We start from the raw sequence: 22,447 nt of genomic DNA, 5'->3' as shown, positions 1-22,447 counted from the left end.
AGTGCTATGGCTGTTGCTTCTTCTACATCTGAATCAAGCCATAACTGAACCCTGGAATGTACATGCTGGTACAGATTACAGGGATTCTCCTCAGAATACTTGGGTTTTACCTGTTTAGAACTTTAAGGTGATGATACTGCCTCGGCTATAATCTAGTTGGCAGCAAAAATATATCTATGACGTGGTTCACAAAACTAGTAATTTTGTCACACGCTGCAAATACCACCTTTATTTTCATGAAATGCTACATAGTTGCTACAAGACCATGCTTACCTAATGTGTCTGGATTCATTTCTGCTCCATCGATGACGAGTTTGTCACTACTGCCCGTGTGCAGAGATTTCTGCTTCATTTCCAACTGCGGAAAACGGAACAAATGAGTGAAACACAAACATGGTTAAAATGCTGCATTTGTAGTCACAGTAATTAAGTAGAACACTAAACATTTTCCCCAGACAAAAGGTAGATCAACTCTTACCATCCATATTCTAATTCCATCGGCCAAAGCATACACCTGTGCAAATTCTTCACATAAGGAAAGACTCCCTCCACTGAGAACTGCATAGAAAACAAGGACAAATGTTCATTATTCAATAGTGAATAAGTTAGGGGAAAAAAAAGATTGTTTAAATTTACAGGAACAATGCATTTATTGCGGTTTCCAAAACCAATTATTAACAACACGTGTTTCCCCCCTCAAAACACTCACTGATTAAGCACTACAGTCAACTACTCACCTCTGTGGCAACATATTTCCATTCCTGCCCCCCCTCTCAAATCTAGACAAAACACAATTAACCCCTCACTCCTATAGCAGCGCACCTCTTACCCAATCCTCCTCTAATGGCATATTTCTTAGCCCTACTCCTCCCCTGCACATTCTTTAACTGTCCTCCTAGGTATAGAAATATGCCTCATAGAAGATTAAGCTCTGCAGTAATACAGGAATAGGCAGCATATAACTGGGCAGCTCATTCATTCGCTGCCAGACTGACCTAACAATTGGCTGGGTCCCAAAGTATTTGCCTCCTAACTGCACACAAAAATGCCCATTATTATTATCATCAATCTATCCATCAGGTTAGGTTAGATGAACATAATTAACAAACAAAAGATATGAAAAGAAAATCAACATTTATAAAAGGTGAGCTGAATGTGAAGGTGTACTGCAAATATTTAACAGATAAATTGCAAAGTTATAGTGTGCGGTTAAGCAATCAAACAATTACACTAATTACTCCTAACAGATTGGGTAGTGGGGAGTGCAATTGGGATCACCGCCAGTATATCATAGGAGTAAATCCAGAGCAGCCCAAACCAAAGAATAGTTCCATTGGGATTTAGATGTGTATTGTAGATTAGCAATCAATAAATACCTTACTGCAGGTGATCAAATGTCACACAGGGCCCTAATATGCTTCTCTTTCTCTTATGTATATTGTACTTTACACCATATACTCCCTACAAGGGTACCTAATATTTGGTTTGTGCCACCTGTTGCTTATTTCAGTGTAATGTCCGCTGATGCAGTAATGTTTATGTAATATGTATTTTTCATACATTGTATGGTTAATCACAGTTTTCTTGTTTCTCTCATTTATTGATGTACTTTGTTAAGCACTTGTGTTTTATTCTAAACTAAAGGATAATAATAATTATAAAAACTGAAGGTATGACAAAGTTGATAACAACTTGTCCCAAATTTTGGAGAAATTGCTCTCCTTGAAGAGAAAGTATATTCAGCGCTTAACATGGGATCTGTTAGCAACAAGTACCCAACGTCTGATGCAGCCCAGAGCTGGTTACAAAATGCACGGGTCTCCAAGGTCTGCTTCACTTGCATAGTGCAAATTACCGTTCAGCTTTAGATAACACCTTTGTGACGGGTACCTGTTAAGATGCTGATAGCCACTAGTACTAGTAAAATTGTGACTATCCTGTCCATCCAACACAAAGAATGTAGAAATGGTCATTGCTATCTAGCACGGTAGACCTTGGACTACTCCCATACATACACACAATTTTCTGACTTGTTTTAAATGTAATTTTACTTAATTATTATTATTGCTACTCTTCTAAAAGGACCACTCAGAGCAGGCCTTTTGTTTCTTTTCTGGATTTAAAGGATGTTGATCAGATAGAGTAAATGTTTGATATTTACCATATCGCTGCAGTTTTCCATATAACTGTGGCGTAAGATATACCAGTGCAGCAAAGGTGCAGTTCACAGCTTGATCAACCGCTGAACCAGCCACTATATCATTGTTTGTCAGCTGTTTCTTAATGGCTTGCACCAGTCCTTTGAAAAGTTCATAGTTAGGGCCACAGAAATCCTGGGTAGGATCTGAGTTTGCAAAGTCAAGGAGAAAGTTACGACAGTCATCTGCATGAGAGTTCTTAGTCTGGAAATAAAATAATAATGTAAAAAAGCATTTACATAATATTAGGTTACAACTTAAGACTATGGTTTCAATATTTTTGGTGTGACAACAATCTTTTCATAGTGAATACATGCTCTTGTGATTCCTTGACAAACAACAAATATACAAGAACAACCACACTTTGCATGTACATGTGTTTAGGGCAAACTAAGTGGGCCAAGTGGTTCTTATCTGCAGTCAAGTTATACATTTGTAAGATTCTGATTTGTATATGGGACTCTAGAATGACTTCTAAAATTGTTCTCTATTAAGATCTATGGTAATTGTTCCAATATAAATGAATAAAGAATGTTGTTTCAAAGGTTACAGTAAAAAGAGCTTTATACACGCATATACATATTATACTTATTTAGCCAACACTTATACATACAAAAAAAATAATTGTTAACTGTTTTCTGCAAAACGTAATAATTAAAAAAAACACAGCAACAGAGTAAAGGCACAATTTATTTTGAAAGATTTATGAAAACTCAAATTACACTAAAATTTAAACATCCATTTGTTTAAAATATGAAAAACACCTTAAAACAGGTGTTTACTTATATCAGTCCTAAATACCTCCATAAACTACTTAAAGGTATCACTTGCGATACCTCGCTAACTCATCCAGCAGTTCCCGGGTGGCAGGATCGCATATTCGATACAAATGTATGCAGTCCTTTTGCACACAATGTATAGCGTACGATCAGTCAGTCATGACAACTTTCATATCCGATCCGTCACGCATAGGTAAAACACATAGGATGTAACACTTTTCGGTACTTGTTTCCTAGAACGGCCACAATCGCGGGCATCGTGTACCTTAAAGTTAAGGTACACAATGCCGGCGATGGACCCGATTTCCTTTGAAATCAGGTCCATTTTGCCGGCAAAGGCAAAATCGGGGGCATCGCGTCGGTCGCGTGCATTAACATTGCACCCGACGCGACCGACGTGATGCCCGCGATTTTGCCATAGGCTTCGATGTTAAATTATTGTTAACATTGAAATCGGGAGCATCGCGTCGGTCTTGTGCCATTATAATGGCACAAGATGAGATGGACTTGATTAAGTCCATCTCACATAGGAAACAATGTGAAATGGGCCAATATGACCCATTTCACATTGTATATGGGCCCGTCGTCACCCCACGATTGACGCCAACCCGAAGCGTGGCGAGCGCAGCGAGCCCGCGAGGGGCGGCGGTACGCATCCTCCGACCTTTTCATTCCCCTACTATCGACGTCGGCGTGGAGTTGAGAATATTAAGTGTGGCGAGTGCAGCGAGCCCGAAGCGTGGAGAGCGCAGCGAGCCCCGCGAGGGGACGCGTATACCTGTGAAGTTATACGCGTCCGCTCGGTGGCTCGCCACACTTTATATTCTCAACTCCACGCTGACGTGGATAGTAGGGCTATGAAAAGGTGGAGGACGCGCACCGCCGCCGCTCGCCACGCTTTGGGTTGGCGTCAATCATGGGGTGGCGTTAAGGGGGGTAAAATTGGGGGTCTGGGGAATATTTAACATTTAATCCAATGTAAAATAGGGTCCCAGGGACCCTATTCACATTTGATTAAATGTAAAAATCGCGTTGGTCGCATCGCATGCGATTTGGTCGCATGCGATGTGACCGATGCGATTTTTCCGACACGACAACCCCTAAGCAAATCGGTGTGGCCGTGCTAGGAAACAAGTACCCACTTTTCTCACAATGTCTGATCTGTCAACTTATTGTGAAAAAGGGCACCGTAAGAAGGGAATTCATTTAAGGCCTCCTTATACTTGTCCAACTTGTTGTCCAACAAATTGGACACGATTGAATTGAGATTTATCCTATGTGCAGGAGGATAAATTTCTTGGTTAGACCCAATGCGCACGGGATTGTGCACTGGGCCTTACACATCACATTTTGTCAGACAGGCACATCAGATTTTGTCAGATAAATTGGCCCAATCCATCTAAATTGGGTCAAATCTAACAAAATCTCACAAGTGAAAGGGGGCCTTGTTTTAGGTATGAAAAAATGGGAGATTTTAGCCCTATTTTTTGGATGAAAACACATAGAATCTGTGATAAATTCACAGATCAGTGTGCTTTCGTAGTTTTATGATCGTGAAGACAGGGTTTATCAGCATGGAGTTTTCTTTGCCCGTCTCAGGACTGCTAGTATCAGGGCTAATTGGATAGCCCATGTTAAATTACAACAGGGGAATTGAATTCCCTGCTTAATGCCATAAAAATTTAGAAAGCCAAAGTGAATAAGAGCCAGCATGTTTAACAAAATTATGACTACAAGACAGAAGGGGTATTATGGAAAAACAATTACAAAGCAAGATTATATGCATAGTAAACTCAGAGAGAAGTAAAGACACCACTCAGTGTGCAAGCAGGTTACCAATGCTACAGAAAAAAAGGAAAATGGTAGCAGCGCTCAAATAACAATCTATACAAGAGAATGATTAAAATAGATGTACTCAATAAAACCACCATTGAGACTTATCCATTCACCAGCCTGTTGGCTACGGGTGCTGAATGACCTCCCAACAGTCAGGATTCCGATAACTGATGTTGGAGATCGGACTGTGAAAAGCCTGACAGTCAGAATAAAGACTTACAGGGCTCCTCTCTCATGGGGGGTCCACGACCCCCATAGAGGGAGAATATAACCTGTGGCAAGCACAGCGAGCCACCGAGCCTGCAGTGTGGCAAACGCAACGAGCCCGAAAGGGGCTTCTTTACGGTCGCCCTACTGGAGTACGGGCACCCTAACTGTCGGACTTCCATACCACATGCATCAACTACCAGTTAGAAATATGAATATCATGACCCATCAATCACCATTACCATTGTGTTGTCTACACTGTGTTTATAGAGATTACTCTCCACTTCTATTGGATCAATTGGGATTTACAGTCCAGATTCCTTCCTCCATGCGGTAACCAAATAAAGGAATATACTCAGGACACGGTCGGCCTCATACTCTGGGACTCAGCCATATTGGTCTAATTCAGCCGGTGACATTCATATGGTATACCTTTTCCTTATATGCGATTCCTTTCCATGGTCTTAATACATTTTATTAATGAAATATTTCAATATTGGCTTTTGTTTTTTTAAGTCATGGGATGCCTATTACGGAACCAAGAGGACAGGACAACGATGGAATCCATAGGTATGTATAGTGTGACTGATTGTAGTATGTATTAAGGTCGTATTACTCTTATGTTTCCTTTTTAACTATTTGCTATACTGTTGAACTACAAGTACCAGCGGGCCCTTTAATGCCCCACATTCTGGAACTTATGGTTCTCCAAGTTCCTGCATGCGGTGCAGGCTTGCTGGGACCTGTAGTATGACAACAAAACCCATATTTTTCATTTTAATCTTTACACAAAATCATGAGCTAAGACCAGTCAGAGGTATAATGCTTTGGCCAGGGGAACTTGTATAAAAAGCTTCCCTGGCTGCGGCATCACCCTGCTGGCTGTTTGGGAACGGTCCCCGTTGCCAAAATACAGGGGGACCCCTATTCATTCTGATGCCTGTATTTTGGGAACCAGGACCAGCCCTTGAGCCTGGTGCTTGTTTTAGATATGGGGGAACCCCAACATTTTGGCCTCTCAATTTCTAATACCAGAACTGGTTCTTTGGGCCCCCATTTTTTTTAAATGTGTTTATTCTGTTTTTTTTTTTACACTGGACAGCATTGCACAGATCACACTGATTCTGCCACTTCATACGTATTTGGCGGCCATATATACGTCCCGGTATGAATAGTTATGAACGCATACGACATCGGAAAATATGAATGAGAGCAATATGACTGCTTAGTACATTTGTCGTATTTCTCATTCGTTTCTGAGTCATATATATCTGAGCCATATACGGCCGATCTTAGAAAATATCCTAAAGCTCATCTAGCGTAATTACCCAAAAAGACATACATACATACGCTGTGAGACTGGTTCACGATTACAAATTGCTTCTATTAAAATTATTATTTTAAAAAATGACAAGGACACCTTAGCCCAAAAAGGTCAATTTGTGTATATGAATCATTAATAGAAAATGCCTGATCTTACCCTGATTTACATTTCAGTTTATATAGTGATTTTTTGTAAATTTTTACTCACGAAAACTAGGATTTTGCTGTGTGTTGAAAACAAAACTATTTTGCGCCTCAGTTGGATTTACTTACTAATGAAAAACCCCAAGTACTGTAGCTTTATGGAGATGTTAACTTACTGCAAATAAATGGGAAATGCCGCCTGCTGGATTTATTGTAGTAATATGCAGTTATCATATATTAACAGATTTAAGTGTTGCGAAAACACTTTTGTAGCAGATTGTGAATGTGGTTTAAAATAAATAAACCACAAAACTTGGGTCAGGTATACAGAACAGATGTTTGCATGGTAGAATATAAGAATAAAAAGTACTTTTGATACCTCAGTACATCCCTGGTCTTGATGGCTTGGCCTTATTATTACGTTGTTTTCTGAGCACATTTGATGTCTGAATACAGGTTTCCACAATTGCGAGGTAACAACAGAGGTCACCTTTGCAGATGGCAATTCAAGTCCCAACTCTAAGAAAAACAGATTTGAAAATCAAAACAGTAATCCTAATCAAACTCGCACCCCCAACCCCCATTCCCAAAGGGAAAAAAAAATACAATAACTGTGTGTCGATAAGCAATAATGAATGTAAAAAGGACATTTATAAACCAGTATCTACCGTGAAGACCAGTCTGCAAGTACCACAAAATAAAAGCTGCGGATCACGTGCTTTCAGTGATCAGACTTTTTTATACACTACAGTGGGATACATCACTGCCTATAACAAACTGAAGGAACAATTACATGTTTAACCCTTTGAGTGCTAAGTGAATTTGTCAAAATAGGTGTGAAAATTGCCAAGCAAACATTTTTGTTTTTCATAATGAACTGAAGGTTTACCCTATATAGGAAAAATTATCTATTTTTTACATAGCATGTTATTTGAATTTATATAACAAATGAACATCTCTCACGTCCAGTCTGCCTAACGATGAAAAGTGAGTGTGTCTGTGGAAACGTCCGTGGATCGACGAGGTACGGCCGTGATCTCAACAATTCGCAGCCATTCTCGGCAAAATGGGCCTGACTGCTTTTGAAATCGGGTCCGTTCTGCCGAGATGCCTCTTCAATGCTGTTGAGAAAGACAGCATTGAATAGGCACCCACCACTATTTCCCCCGTGGGAAACAGCAGCGGGGGATGAAATACCCCCCTAAGACTGAAAGACTATATTTTCTTGCTTGTTTTTTGTTTGGTTTTGTTCACAGAACTAAAATATGTATTTTACTATCCAAGTACAGTGTTGAATTTCTCACAAGAATGAAAAACAAACTGCAGCTTAAATTTTAACACTATGGGGGCGGTTCAATTGTTTTCCCCCAAGGCTACCTTCTACGGAGTGCAAAGAGGAGCAATTCAATTGTAGCTCCATTTAGATGCCTGTTATCTGTAGCAAGACACTTCTTCTCACAGCCTCCTAAGGTGCAAGAAGAAATGTGTTAAAAAAAAAAAAAAGTCTGTTTGGGTGTACTAACCCCTTTTTTAGACTTTAGCGCCATACACACTAGGCAAACACGCAGATGCCAAAAATCGGTGGAGGGCCCAGTGACATCAAGCGTACACAAAGTAAAACTTATCTTTCAGAACAGGCTTTCGAAAAAATACTTCACTTTATCTTTTACTATGTATAAGGCCCTACACATGGGGCAATTTCTGCATCTTTTCTAAGCGATCTGACTAGATCTCTTAGAAATTAAGCTCAAATCGTTGCGTGTAGGGCCCCTGGCGACAGAGACGTGCAGTCATAGTATAAATCTAGTCATTGCCTGTGTTCTGTTTATTGAGAACACGGGAAGTGACAGATCGCTAAGCACACATCGCTGATGAGCGCTGTGTGCTGAGCAATCTGAGCTTAACTAGATCGCTCAGAACAATGTACCATCGCCCTGTGTGTAGGCCCCCATTAGAGCTATATTTAATGGATTGGAAACTCAAATTTAATGCACCAGCTGTAACCAGTTGAGAAATTTAGCTCTAATGGGGACTACACATGGGTCAATTTTTGCCTCTTTTGTAAGCGATCTAACTAGATTGCGAAGTTACGCAGCTCGCTATTGCCTGACTGGATAAAGAGTGCATGCAGTATAAATATAGTCATCGCCTTGTTCTCTCTATTGAGAACACGGGCAGGGACCGATCTCTCAGGACACAGCACTGGTGCAGGGCTGTGTGCTGATTAACTAGATAGCTCAGCACACTACTATTTGTCGCCCCATGTGTAGGCCCCTTAAGACTGAAATATGAAATCTTTGTACACTCACAAAATACAACTTTTTAGTAAAATGTTAATGGTCTCCAGTTTACCTAAAAAGCATAAAGCTAGCTTCCATGCCTAAATATTGCAGGCAAAACACATCTCATGCTACTATTCAAAAGGTTGAGAAATATTTTTTATATATGTGATAGCTTTCTTCGGTTATAAGATGAAGGGACACAAACGAAATGTCTTACCGCATGTGGATTTCATAGCCATTGACCTAGATGCCAGCCGTCCCAATAATCGTGCAACAAGTAGCTGTAAATCTGAGCTCCAAGAGAGGGCAATGTCCGGAAGGCCATATGCTGTGACAGTAAACTTAAACCCCCATTCATTGTTGCTACTGTCTGAGAAGAACAAGAACTGGAGTTGTGGACCAGCTTTAAAGGTTACTTTCTGCAGAGCAATAAAACACAATGATATTAAAATAAAATATTTATATAAAATATGCAAGTAATTTTGCAAAAACTAATTCCTCTCAGTCTGCTCGACCGGGAAATCACAGGCAGGATTCAATGTCCCGCCTGCAGTGGGACGAGAAGGGGGCGTGGCCGCGAGCTGCGGCCAAGAGCTCGTCACTTCCCGGCCGTTCTTGGCAGAACGAGCCCGACTGCTTTTGAATTCGGGCTCATTCTGCCGAGCTCCCCTGTTTAATGCGGTCAAGGAAGACAGCATTGAATAGGGCCCGGCGGCCATATTCTCCGTCAGGAGATGGTCGCCGGTGATTGAAGACCCCCCTTAGCAATGAATCCAAGGGCCATTAACTATGCCAATGCAAGATCCAATGTTAATATGAATAATACAATGGTTTGAAATATATTCTTTCAACCAAGAAAAGGGATATATATTTATGGTCAAAGCATTCAATATGCAGGTATATAGAAACTAGCATGTGCATAATATGTATCAAATATGTGAACATTATGATATACTGCTGCTTCCTCACTTACCTTTGGCCATTTATCAGTGCCAACTTTGTGGTCATAGCGAACTTTACCACCTCTGGCATCTGTAAATTCCAAATAGTCATACCTGCACAAAAAGTATGTATATCAAACTATACATATATAGAAGAGTAAGCTTTCATATTATTGTATTTTTCATTTACTATATAATTTTTACCTCCTCTCTGTTTCACATTTTTCATCAAATTCCACCTCAAAATAGGTTGCCCCAGGGCAAAGGAAGACCGTTGAGTCTCGACAGTTGTTCTCATAGTTGTGAGGGGATTCCATATTCCAGGTCTGCAGAACCACTGGCTGTTGAACCTGGTTCCAACTATCCATTTCTACCTATTCAGGATAGACATACCATTAAAGCTCCTTCTTAAGGCATAGATAAAACTGGAATATTAATTTCAATCATTGTTCTGCAAGTTCTTTTTGCAGAACAATAATGGTTAATGGGACAATAATAATAATAATAATAATAATAATAAAAAAATAATGCATTATAATATCAATTATTTTGTGGCCATAATAGAATTAGCATTTGTAACATGGAGCATGGCAGCTAACACAAAGAAAGCAGGTTCTATTTCTGACTAATGTTTGCTCTTTAGTGTATATTTGCTTTTTAAAATTAAGAACTGGCTGCTAAGGTGCTATTTGCAAACAACACTGAAAAAACTTTGCTTACAAAATGCTATACAGGTCGAGTATCCCGTATCCGAATATCCGTTATCCGAATTATTCCGAAATACGGACATTCCAGAAAGTGAAAAAAAATTTTTTTTTTGCTAAAAACTCACTGGGGACATTTGTAACAGCATCACTGGGGACATGATATGTAACTGGCACTATATATGTGCAAGAAAATGATTGCTTGGCATTCAAATTCAGTGCTGAGATAGTACACACATTTTGTTTCACGTTTTGAAACCTTGTTTTTTGAACAATTAAAATATATTTGTGTGTATTTTATGTAGTAATAAAATATATTTGTGTGTATATTATGTGTTTATACAGCATAAATGCAAGATACTTCAAAATACATCATTGAAATATTAAAATATTCCGAAATACGGAATAATCCGTTATCCAAAATTCTCCTGGTCCCGAGCATTTTGGATACAGGATACTCAACCTGTATTGCAAATCAAGGGGTTAATCGGTCATATTGCTGCTGTAGTTCATCTCCCAATGTAATGGACTGCGACAAAAATGCTGTTTATCAGTTTGAGATTTCCCAGTGGCTCCATGTTCAAGGAGGCACAGGTCCAGGTTAAATCTGCCAGGAACCAAAAAAGGGGTTCCTGGTAGGAACCATACTCTTAAGTATATTCGCCACCTTACTATTCAGTGTATGCATACAGAAAGCTGCACTGTGGGTTCTTGCAACTACTGACTTGAGAAGCCTTGTCACCTTTGAAATTGAGACTCTCCAGACAACAATGAAGAAGTTTATTCAGAAAGGGTGTCATTGTTCATTACAACTCAAGTGCCTAGGCAATTTCAGGGCCACTGTAAAACCAGTTAAGTGCAAGCTCTGTGAAGCGCCTGCCTGCAGTGTATCAGAGGTGGAGGTGAGCAACAACCGATCGCGATATAGGAGACTCCATTCGGTAGTCAGTGATTCCCTGAGGGCTAGATACTGTAATTGCAGCCACCGGCGAATGGAGGAAATAGATTCACCAACGAGACAATGGAAGTCAGACATATCAGCTTGCATAGAGTTATAGCTCCTGCTGGGCTGACCAATACGTGGAGATTAGAGAGAGCCTACTTTGCTCTGTAATCTGTGTAATTACTTCTTGTTTTTTTTTTATTTTGTGATCACAGACAGCAGGATGACAATGAAGCAAGATGGAGGCCTTGTAATCAGAAATTAGCAAGAATCAACACTAACAAATGATTGAGCTTGATGCAGATACCATAGGGTTGGATAGAAAGAAACCAGTATTGCATTATATCAGTGGTTCCCAAACTGTGCGCCGTGGCTCCCTGGGGTGCCTCGGGACACATGCAGGGGTGCCCTGGGTTGGTGGTCCAGGACCAAGTAAAATTATTAATGGTTTATTATTTGCCAGCCACCAGCACTGGTTTTGCTTATAATCATAAAATGTGTACAAACAGAAGCAAATCCTGCCCTTTACCACATAACTGACCCTAAGAATCGCATATAAACCCAATCTAATTAAAACATTTTTGGCTTAGGGGTGCCGTGAAAAAATTATTATACTCTAGGGTGCCGTGATTCAAAAAAGATTGGGAGCCCCTGCATTATATGATGCCTTCTGGGTGTTATGTTACAACTGCTAGAGAAGGGGTGGCCTAACAGGTCCTAGAGATCTACCAACAGTTCATGTTTTCCAGGCCACTTATGGATCTCTACAATGTGTCAGTTAGGAAGGAGTGCAGCACATGTTTGAATATGCGATTAAGCTGTGTACAAACTAGACTATTTTTTTTTTTAAATGCCATGTATGATAACTACATCATTATGTATATTGTCTAGGGCAGTGGAAGTCAACTCCAGTCCTCAAGAGCTACCAACAGTTCACATTTTCCAGACAACCTAGCTGCTGCAAAGGTGTAATCATTACTTACTGACACATTTTAAATGATCCACAGTTGGAGCTAATTACTTCACTTATGTTTCTGTGAGGAGATCTGGAAAACATGCACTGTTGGTAGCTCTCGAGGACTGGAGTTGGCTACCCTAGGTGTACACAGTGCGCTCCTGTGGGTTGGTAATGATACATGCAGGACATCGCTAGCGAGCGCAATGCAGCATGCCCTCCGTGCCCACTCGCTGTTGCCAGCTACCCCGAAGGTCAGGTCACGCTTGGTATACATCTAATGCGCACTCAGCTTTTGTTACAGCTACACCTGTGTACCAGCTAGGTGGTCTGGACAAAGTGAACAGATGGTAGATCTTGAGTACCGGTTTATTCAGACTAGTACTAGATTATGATTGATTTAGCTATTCAAAATTATTTTGGAAATTGTATCCAACTATGTTTAATTCGAATATTTGTACCAAAGGTCCATTGAGGGACACTGCAAAAGAGATATGGGGGCCGATTCAGACAGCAAGCAGGGGAAAAAAATCATTCAATGGTGAATGATATTGTCCGTGTGCACAGCTGCGTACGCCTTCGCAATGGTGCACAAGGGCAGGGAATTGCGAGGGGCATGCATTCGGCAGGATGGCACCTATCTGCCTGCTGGGCTCCAAAAACGTACAGATTTGTTGTGGGTACTATTCTTTTCTTGTCACTGCTCAGCTCCCTTTAGTCATAGATGTATGTTTCATACACCTAAACCACTCAACAAGCGGTTTGTGATTAAACCAAATGAACAGAGAGATACTTACCATGAACTATCTAATATTTAAATAACTAAAATCACCAAGACTCAAACATAAAATGTGCAAATATTCTCTGTATAGAACTGCAGATTATGTGAATGCTATACAAAAAAATGGTAGTAATAGAAATAGGGTCCTCTTAGTATGTTGCATGGCATAATGAGGCTAGAGCCATGCCCCATGTATTCTCTGTTAAGCACTACAGATTATTTGTATGCTATATAAAAAAAAAACTGGTAATAATAATAATAATAACAACAACCATGCCTCATTATGCCTTGCAACATAATAACCCCCACGTACCATGCAAATCCACTAACGTCGGACTTCTTTTTTTGCTGAAAATGAGTCTTATGCTGTGTACACACTGAGATTTCCTTGCTATTCGACTTGAGATTCGAGTGATATGCAATCTTCGCTAACTCTATACTATCTACATACAATTCATGCTATCTACATTAGATTTGCACTATAGTCATTGCTGCCGTCTATCTGGGTTTCGATTTGTGCAGTCACAGGAGCGCGCATCAGGATCGCAAGGTAGAAAACGTGTGTGATCTGCATACAATCTGCATGCTGGAAACAGCAAATTATATGAATAGTGACTGCGCCCTGGATACTGCAGCCCTTGGTCAACCACAAGACTCCTCAATCTTAAACCAATAGCATTTACAAAAAAGGATGACCATAGGCGCTGTATCCCCACTTTAAATCTCTTGGAGTATAATCTTTCTCCAATATTATGAATCTTCCGTCTAGACGTCCCCTCTAGGACACTGCTAACTGACCTTTGGCAAGTGCCTTATGTGCACGTAGCGGTTTCTTTAAATCTTCAACATACACTTCAAAATAGATAGCTTCCAAGGTCCCACACTGGGTAGCTTTTGGGTTTACACTCACCAGAAATCTGGGCCATATGTGCCTTGAAAGGTATCTTTCTCCTGGTTACACCGCAGCCTCTGATTCAGGAAGCAGTTGACTCCAAGGTTCCAAAAAGATTTTTAATTTCCAACGGAACACAGTCCAAGTACATACAAAGCAAGATAAAACTTTAAAACATGCAGACACCAAGCCCTTTTTCAAGGTGACACCTTGAAAAAGGGCTTGGTATATAGCCCGAAACGCGTTTTGGTGAAAGGAGGCTACACCTTGGACTTGTGGAATCCATTTCTTGCTGCTTAAACATCTGCAACGATCGGGGTACTCTTCCCTATCCGGATAGGAAGGTATCCCCAGAAAGGGGTATCCGCAAGAACCTTGGTGTCTGCATGTTTTAAAGTTTTATCTTGCTTTGTATGTACTTGGACTGTGTTCCGTTGGAAATTAAAAATCTTTTTGGAACCTTGGAGTCAACTGCTTCCTGAATCAGAGGCTGCGGTGTAACCAGGAGAAAGATACCTTTCAAGGCACATAGGGCCCAGATTTCTGGTGAGTGTAAACCCAAAAGCTACCCAGTGTGGGACCTTGGAAGCTATCTATTTTTAAGTGTATGTTGAAGATTTAAAGAAACCGCTACGTGCACATAGGGCACTTGCCAAAGGTCAGTTAGCAGTGTCCTAGAGGGGACGTCTAGACGGAAGATTCATAATATTGGAGAAAGATTATACGCCAAGAGATTTAAAGTGGGGATACAGCGCCTATGGTCATCCTTTTTTGTAAATCTGCATGTTGGATTGTACCGTGTGTACACAGCATTAGGGGGTATCTATTTTCTCCTGAAAAGAAAAACGCAGGTTTTTGACCACTGCAGCCCAATTTTCAAATTGGCTTACAGGAACTAATTGGACAGCCCCAGGCGTGCCGAAATCTCACGATTAGTGATTGAGGGTAATTTGCTACCCCATTAGTCGGAAATGCACAAGAATCCTGCGCCGATTCAGCAAAAATAAATAAATAAAGACGTCCAATGCTAAAATATTCTCATGCTACCTGGTGTGCTAAGAGGGGCTGTTTAGTGTGAAAAAGGACACCTTTTAGTCTTTTGTTTGTGCTTAAATCCAGTAGCAATTATAAAGCATAGCTTTCCTTTAAACACTAAAATGGAATAATCAATTACATCCATGGCCAACATACAAATGTGCTGTCTGTTTCAACAGTTTTATAAGGTCCCCTCTATCTAAAATAGAAGTTGCACTATATAAACAAGTAAATACCGGTTACCTTCACAAATATGCTAGAAAATTAGCTACCTTGTTTGCACTGTCCCCAGGATCACCACAAAGCTTTTTCAGTAACTTAGTTAAGCTGCTGAAACTCTGAAGTAGATAACAGTGTGGAATATTAAGAGTACAAAACTCCAACATGTAGGTCATCTGTCAACAAAAACAAAAATAATTTAATGGTCTTCTAGAATTCATAAACAATAACAAAAATGGCAACTCTTGTTTTTATTTACCAGCTGGCGGGCTGACATGGCAAACACCGAGTCACTCAACTTTTCAATGATCACTTTCCCACTGCACTGGTCCAGCAAAGGTTCTAAAATATTTTTGGTGTTCGATAAGTAAAGATCGACATCTAGTCAAGAAGATAAGAAATAACAAATGTAGTTCATTAGTCTGACACCATTTGAAGAAAACAAAAATTGAAAGAATTTCAAGTATACTGTTTACGTTACAATCCTACAAAATGTTATATGGTTATGGTAGAGAATAATCCATATCACAAGGATGGAAGATTTCAAAACAATTATAAAATCCAGAGATACTCAAAATGCATACAAACAAATATTAAGATGACAATGCTAAAATAAAAGGTATTACATTCTAAAATAGGTGTGTGTGTGTGTGTGTGTGTGTGTGTGTGTGTGTGTGAAAGGTTTGTGGTGGGCAAAGAAGGTATCACCCAAATGAAGGGGGTATCATCTTTCTCACTGGAACCAGTTCGTGGCTTTTCAAAACAATCTACTCCAAAACATAATTGATCTTCCATTATGTAATATATCTGGAATTAAATGCACCTACAAATCATAGTTGGGGGGGGGGGGGGGGGGGGGTTATTACGTTGTATCAAGAGTGTGCAAAGCGGTCATCAAAGCAAAAGGGGGCTACTTTTAGGAATCTACAATATAAAACATTTAGATATGTTTAACACTTTTTGTTTACAACATAAATCCATTTGTGTTCTTTCGTAATTTTGAGGTCTTCGTTATTAATCTACAATGTAGAAATGAAACTAAATAAAAGCCATTGAATGAGAAGGTGTGTTTCCTTGCCTATAGTAATATGTATATGCTAGATGAAAACTTACACTTAACAAGCAGTTCTCTCACTTTCACCTGGGAAACTGGATCTTCTCCTTTCAAGTGGCAAAAGCACCATGCAAGGAGACTTCCCTGCACTGCCCAAAAAAGGGAGTGGAGAATTGTGCCACATTCTCCTTGGGAATCATGTAGCACCAGCCTTTTACTCTGCAACAAAGAACCATATGATTAGCAGCACAGACAATATACTGTATTACTCTAAATCCCACATGCCAGACAAAACATTTAATGTGCAAATAAAAGCATCATATATTTAGCTGAATACAGGCTTTAAAAGGTTAAAGTGGATTTAGGAACTTAAAAAAAATAAATAAAAATACAGACTGACCATTTGAGATACTCTTACATAGTACATTTGTATTCATGCTATAGTTATAAAGAACAAACATATTAAACAGTGCTGTTTATTTCACGGTAATGTTTTGAAAGAATAAAATAAGAAATCATTAAATCAATAAACACAGAAAAATGCTTTGCATATTTTACAATTATAGCAAATAAGCATTAAATTGGTAATTTTATTTCTTAAAGAACTCTTATACCACTTTCAGATACAACAGCCCCTAAATCTTGGCTTTTAAATCGGCATGTGACTGCTGGATTAATTTGCAGGTCCCAGCTTGAACCCCCTTTCACAGAGAAAAGCAAATTACCGGGTGAAGCATTTCTACTCGGTAATTTGCTGATTAAAACGGGTATTTCTTCCGTGTGAAAGGGACCTCTGCTAAATGACAAATTACCGGGTAGAAACGTATGACTTGGTCATTTGCTCTTCTGTGAGATAGGGGCTAATACAGTTCTTACAGAATATAAGGGTGGAACAATATGAGGACTGAGTTAATAAAGTAATCAGCAGGCTATTGCAAGCATCAGTCCAAATGTAATCAGTTTAGTGTTCATGCAGAACGTTGGATGTAGGCACACATGCAGTTAGTTTGAAGGTCTCTTACTTCCATAGAATTATCTTTCCTGGTATGCGGTACACTACTAAAAAAGGCATTTTTTCTGAAGACAAAATAAACTCTAAAATTGATAAGTACAGCGTAAGGTTTTTTTTTGTTTTCTTTACCCAGAGATGGACCTCCATTAAGCCTTACGATAAATTCCTAAGGATTGTGATATTCCAGGCAATGCGATTTCCACATTAAAATGCTTTAAAAATCGCTCAGACTGGTGAAAATCAATTTTCTTCATCATCACTATGCATACACACTGTGCAAAATCACCCAGTGTGTATGCACATCAAATGCTCTCTGGTTCTGCAGGGAAAGACTTCTTTAGAAAATAAATGAACTCTGAAGGCTTGGATAAAGGGAGAAGCTCAAAACAGGAAAACTGTTGTGTTCAGAGTGGGCTAGATATATTTATGTAATCCACACTTGAAGATACAGATCAATTTACAGCCAAAAACCAGTTAGCAATTCTCTACTTCCTCTATTGACAACATCTCTAGAACACCATAAGTCATGGCAATAAGGGACAGACCCTACCACATGTACTTGCACACACAGACATTCTAGGGTTAATTTTATTGGAAGCCAATTAGCCTACCAGTATATTTTTGGATTGTTGTAAGAAACTGGAGTATCCGGAGGAAACCCACGCAAGCACGGGAATAATATACAAACTCTGCACAATTAGGGCCATGGTGGTGGCCAAATGTCTAGTGTCAGTGTGTCCCCAAAATACTGCCATCTGTTGGCAGTGAGTGAAACTACATCTCTTTCTTCTCTCTCACACATGCACAACAAACACAGATAGAGGCAAGGGTTTGTGCTTGTTTGTACAAGGTAGCAGACTAGCTTTTGAAGCATTTACTAATAACACATACACACACACACAACCATATTAGATAGCTAAAAAAGGAAATTGTAAAGAGCAAACAAAATCAATATTTTTGTAAACATATAATAAACCGTGTGAATTATGTCAAATGTTGAACTAAAACAGGGATTTTGTACTTACCGTAAATCCTTTTCTCCGAGTCCACAGGTGTCACTGGAGTTACACTGGGGAATAGAAGGCGACCACAGGGAGCATGGGCACTTTAAAATAATTAATCAGTGTGACCAACTCCTCCCCTTCTACTTCCCCTCCCAGGCAGTCATAAAGATCGTGCCCGAAAGGGAGCAGAAAGATATAACACACATCCGAGAGGAGGTTCATCACAACATAACATCATTCAATACGTATAGTAGAAAAAGAATATATATATATATATATATATATGAAAAAACAAACACACACACAGAGTCAAACCAGACGAGACAGGTGTGTAATAACCATGTTTAAATAACCCTGACAAGGGAAAACTCCAGAGGTTACCCAATAGGAACCTAACACTGAACGTAACAGGTGGAGAACAGCGCTGAGGTGGGCGTCCAGTGACACCTGTGGACTCGGAGAAAAGGATTTACGGTAAGTACAAAATCCCTGTTTCTCCTTCATCCACTAGGTGTCACTGGAGTTACACTGGGGACGTCCCAGAGCTTTCAACCCGGGTGGGTGAGCGCTGAGATCCCCTTAAAACAGAGCGGCCAAACTGAGAAGCTGGTGCCGCAAAGGTATCAAACCTATAAAAGCGCACAAAGGTGTGCCGACCTGACCATGTCGCAGCACGACAGAGCTGTTGCAAGGAGACCCCACGGGCAGCCGCCCTTGAAGGACCCACCGATCTGGTGGAGTGCGCACCTATGTTAGTAGGAGGCGTCTGAGCCTCAGCAAGGTATGCCTGACGAATAGTCAGACGGATCCATCTGGCCAGCGTTTGCTTTGAAGCTGGCCATCCACGACGCACTGGGTCGTAGGTAACAAACAAGACATCCGTCTTGCGAAGAGAGGCCGTGCGAGAGACATAAATCCGCAGGGCCCTCACCACATCCAAAGACCTATCCTCAGGTGAAGCCTCTGTGAATGCTGGAACCACTATGGGTTGGTTCACGTGGAACGCTGAGACCACCTTTGGAAGGAAAGAGAGACTGGTACGGAGCTCTGCTCTGTCCGGGTGAAACTGGAGGAACGGTGAGCGACAAGAAAGCGCCCCCAGTTCCGAAACGCGCCTGGCCGAGGCCAGAGCCAAAAGAAGAACCACCTTCCAAGTGAGATATCGAAGATCCACCTCTTCTAACGGCTCAAAAATCGATGACCTCAAGTACCTGAGGACCAACTCTAGGTCCCAGGGAGCCGTAGGCGGACGAATAGGGGGCTGAAGCCTCAGCACCCCCTGGAAAAACGTGTGGACTTCCGGAATGAGAGCTATACGTTTCTGGAAAAAAACTGAAAGTGCTGAAACCTGCACCTTAAGTGTATTCAGTCTAAGTCCAGAGTTTAACCCCTCCTGTAAAAACAGGAGCAACCGAGCCTTCTTGAACAGAGTAGAGGACACTCTGCGTCTTTCGCACCACGCCACATAGGATCTCCAAATATGATGATAGTGTCTGGAGGTGACTTCCTTCCTGGCCCTCATCATTGTAGGTATCACCGCCCTAGGGATACCTGCATGTCTCAAGATGGACCTCTCAGCAGCCACGCCGTCAAATGTAGACGTCCTAAATCTGGGTAGATGAAGGGACCCTGACTGAGGAGGTCCTCTTGAAGAGGTAGCGGACACGGCTCGTCGATTAGAAGATCCGTCAGGTTGGTGTACCACGAGCGCCGGGGCCAATCCGGCGCTATCAGAAGCGCTGTTACCCCCTCCCTGCGAATGCGCTGTAATACCCGAGGTATCAGCGGAAAGGGAGGAAAGAGGTAAATGAACTGGAACGGCCAAGGGGCGACCAGAGCGTCCACCCCTGCGGCCTGAGGATCTCGAGTCCGTGCGAAGTATGTTGGGAGCTGGAAGTTGTGGCGGGACGCCATCAGATCCGCCTGCGGACACCCCCAACGATGTACTAGGGACTGAAATACCTGAGGGTTGAGGCACCACTCCCCCTGGTGGGCATGTTGCCGACTTAGAAAGTCGGCCTCCCAATTGTCTACTCCGGGGATGAACACCGCTGACAAGGCCTGAGCATGATTCTGAGCCCAGAGGATGATCCTGCTTACTTCCTTCATCGCCGCCTTGCTCCGAGTGCCGCCCTGTTTGTTTATGTAGGCGACGGCTGTGGCGTTGTCGGACTGAACTCTGATTGCTCTGCTCCGCAGCAGGTGTCCTGCCTGCAGAAGAGCATAGTAGACTGCTCTGAGTTCCAGCACATTGATGGAGAGTAAGCTCTCCTGCCTCGTCCATAAACCCTGGAACTGGTGTTCCAGCGTTACCGCCCCCCAGCCTCGAAGGCTGGCGTCTGTGGTGAGGAGAGTCCACTCCCATATGCCGAACCTCCTGCCCCTTTGCAGGTTTTCGGAGTTGAGCCACCACAGCAGAGACAGACGGGCTCGAGGAGACAGGGTCACCCGCTGCTGAAGATGCAGGTGGGACCCTGACCACTGGTGAAGGAGAGACAACTGGAATTGGCGCGAGTGGAAGTGGCCATATTGTACCGCCTCGAAGGAGGACACCATCTTCCCCAAGAGTCTGGTGCAAAGGTGCACCGTTACCTGTGGCCGTCCCAAGACCGACCTGACCAGGACCTGCAGGGACTGAACTTTGTCGGGTGGTAGAAAAACCTTCATCTGCTGGGTGTCCAGAATCATCCCCAAAAAGAGAAGACGTTGGGACGGCTGTAGCTGAGACTTTGCAAAGTTCAGAATCCACCCATGACTGATGAGAGTCTCCTGGGTAAGTCGTATGTTGGACAACAGGGCCTCCCTCGAACGATTCTTCAGAAGAAGATCGTCCAAGTAGGGGATGATGGTAATCCCCTGTGCCCTGAGGACCTCCATCATCACCGCCATCACCTTGGTGAAGACCCTGGGGGTCGATGAGAGACCGAACGGCAGGGCCTGGAACTGCCAGTGTTGTTCCTGTATAGCGAACCGGAGGAAGGCCTGGTGAGGAGGCCAGATGGGGATGTGCAGGTATGCGTCCCTGATATCCAAGGATACCAGGAACTCTCCCTGTTCCAGTCCCTGAATCACCGACTGCAGGGACTCCATCTTGAATTTGACCGCTTGTAGAAACGGATTCAAATCCTTTAGATTTAGTATAGGCCTTACCGAGCCATCCGGCTTCGGCACAAGGAACAGACTGGAGTAGTATCCCTGAGTACGCTGATCCTCGGGTACTGGTATCACAACTCCCGTTGTCCGCAGCTTGTTGATTGCTGACAACAGAAGTTGCGCCTTGTCTCCTGAGACTGGGAGACCGGTCTTGAAAAACCTGTTTGGAGGGACTAACCTGAAATGGATCTTGTAACCCTGGGTCACGAGATCCCTTACCCACGAGTCCTGACAAGACTGCAGCCAGATGTGACAGAAGGACAGCAGTCGGGCCCCGACTCTGGGATCCCCCAGATGAGACCGTGGACAGTCATGCGGCTGGCTTTGAGGACTTGGGCTCCTGGACAGCTGCCGAGGCGCCTCTGCCTCGTCCTCTGGAGCCTCTAGATGGAGCTCCGCCTCTGGAACGACCTCTGAATCTGGTCGTAGGCCGAAAGGACCGAAAGGAGGGCCTTTGAGGGGTCCTGCGTGTAGCTGGAGGAGCCGCTGAGGGAAGGAAGTGGGACTTACCCCCCGTTGCTTGGGAGATCCACTTGTCGAGCTCTGGCCCGAAAAGAACCTCCCCATTGAACGCCAGGGCCTCCACAGCACGCTTGGACTCTGCGTCAGCCTGCCATTGGCGTAACCAGAGAGCTCTGCGAGCTGATATAGATAAGGCCGAAACCTTGGCTGCAACCATGCAGACGTCAGAAGAGGCGTCTATTAGATAATTGGATGCCTCCTGAATCTGTTCAGCCAGCTGAACAATAGAAGCAGGGTCAGAGCCCTCACGGACCTCTGTTAGGATCTGAGAAGCCCATACCCCCATGGCTTTATTTACCCAGCACCCGACCTGGGCCGGACGCTGAATAATTCCAGCTGCTGAAAAAATGTTCTTAAGGGTTACCTCCAACTTACGGTCAGAAGTATCCTTAAGAGTAGTTGCACCCGGCACCGGGAGAACCGTCTTTTTGGACAGTCGAGAGACTGAAGAGTCCACTACTGG

At 42.3% G+C, this 22,447-nt stretch overlaps 1 protein-coding gene across 2 annotated transcripts in view; it reads right to left on the bottom strand.

The window, feature by feature from the left end:
* The window catches only part of ZZEF1 (zinc finger ZZ-type and EF-hand domain containing 1), a 130,301-nt gene that overhangs the window by 58,947 nt on the left and 48,907 nt on the right, over positions 1–22,447 (bottom strand). For both annotated transcript variants that reach the window (XM_083174134.1, XM_083174135.1), the window contains exons 19-28: positions 16,353–16,512; positions 15,499–15,620; positions 15,293–15,415; positions 9,915–10,084; positions 9,743–9,824; positions 8,987–9,188; positions 6,867–7,006; positions 2,162–2,402; positions 479–558; positions 274–358 (exon numbers count right to left, since the gene is read on the bottom strand). In XM_083174134.1, coding sequence (XP_083030260.1) covers positions 274–358; positions 479–558; positions 2,162–2,402; positions 6,867–7,006; positions 8,987–9,188; positions 9,743–9,824; positions 9,915–10,084; positions 15,293–15,415; positions 15,499–15,620; positions 16,353–16,512 — 1,405 coding nt within the window. The remainder of the gene's footprint in view (positions 1–273; positions 359–478; positions 559–2,161; positions 2,403–6,866; positions 7,007–8,986; positions 9,189–9,742; positions 9,825–9,914; positions 10,085–15,292; positions 15,416–15,498; positions 15,621–16,352; positions 16,513–22,447) is intronic.

Source organism: Crinia signifera, chromosome 2 (genome assembly GCF_055691185.1).
Source record: "Crinia signifera chromosome 2, ASM5569118v1, whole genome shotgun sequence".
In the NCBI taxonomy this organism is placed as follows: Eukaryota; Metazoa; Chordata; class Amphibia; order Anura; family Myobatrachidae; genus Crinia; species Crinia signifera.
The sequence above is the reverse complement of the archived record's forward strand: the minus strand, read 5'-3'. Positions and strand labels throughout refer to the sequence as shown.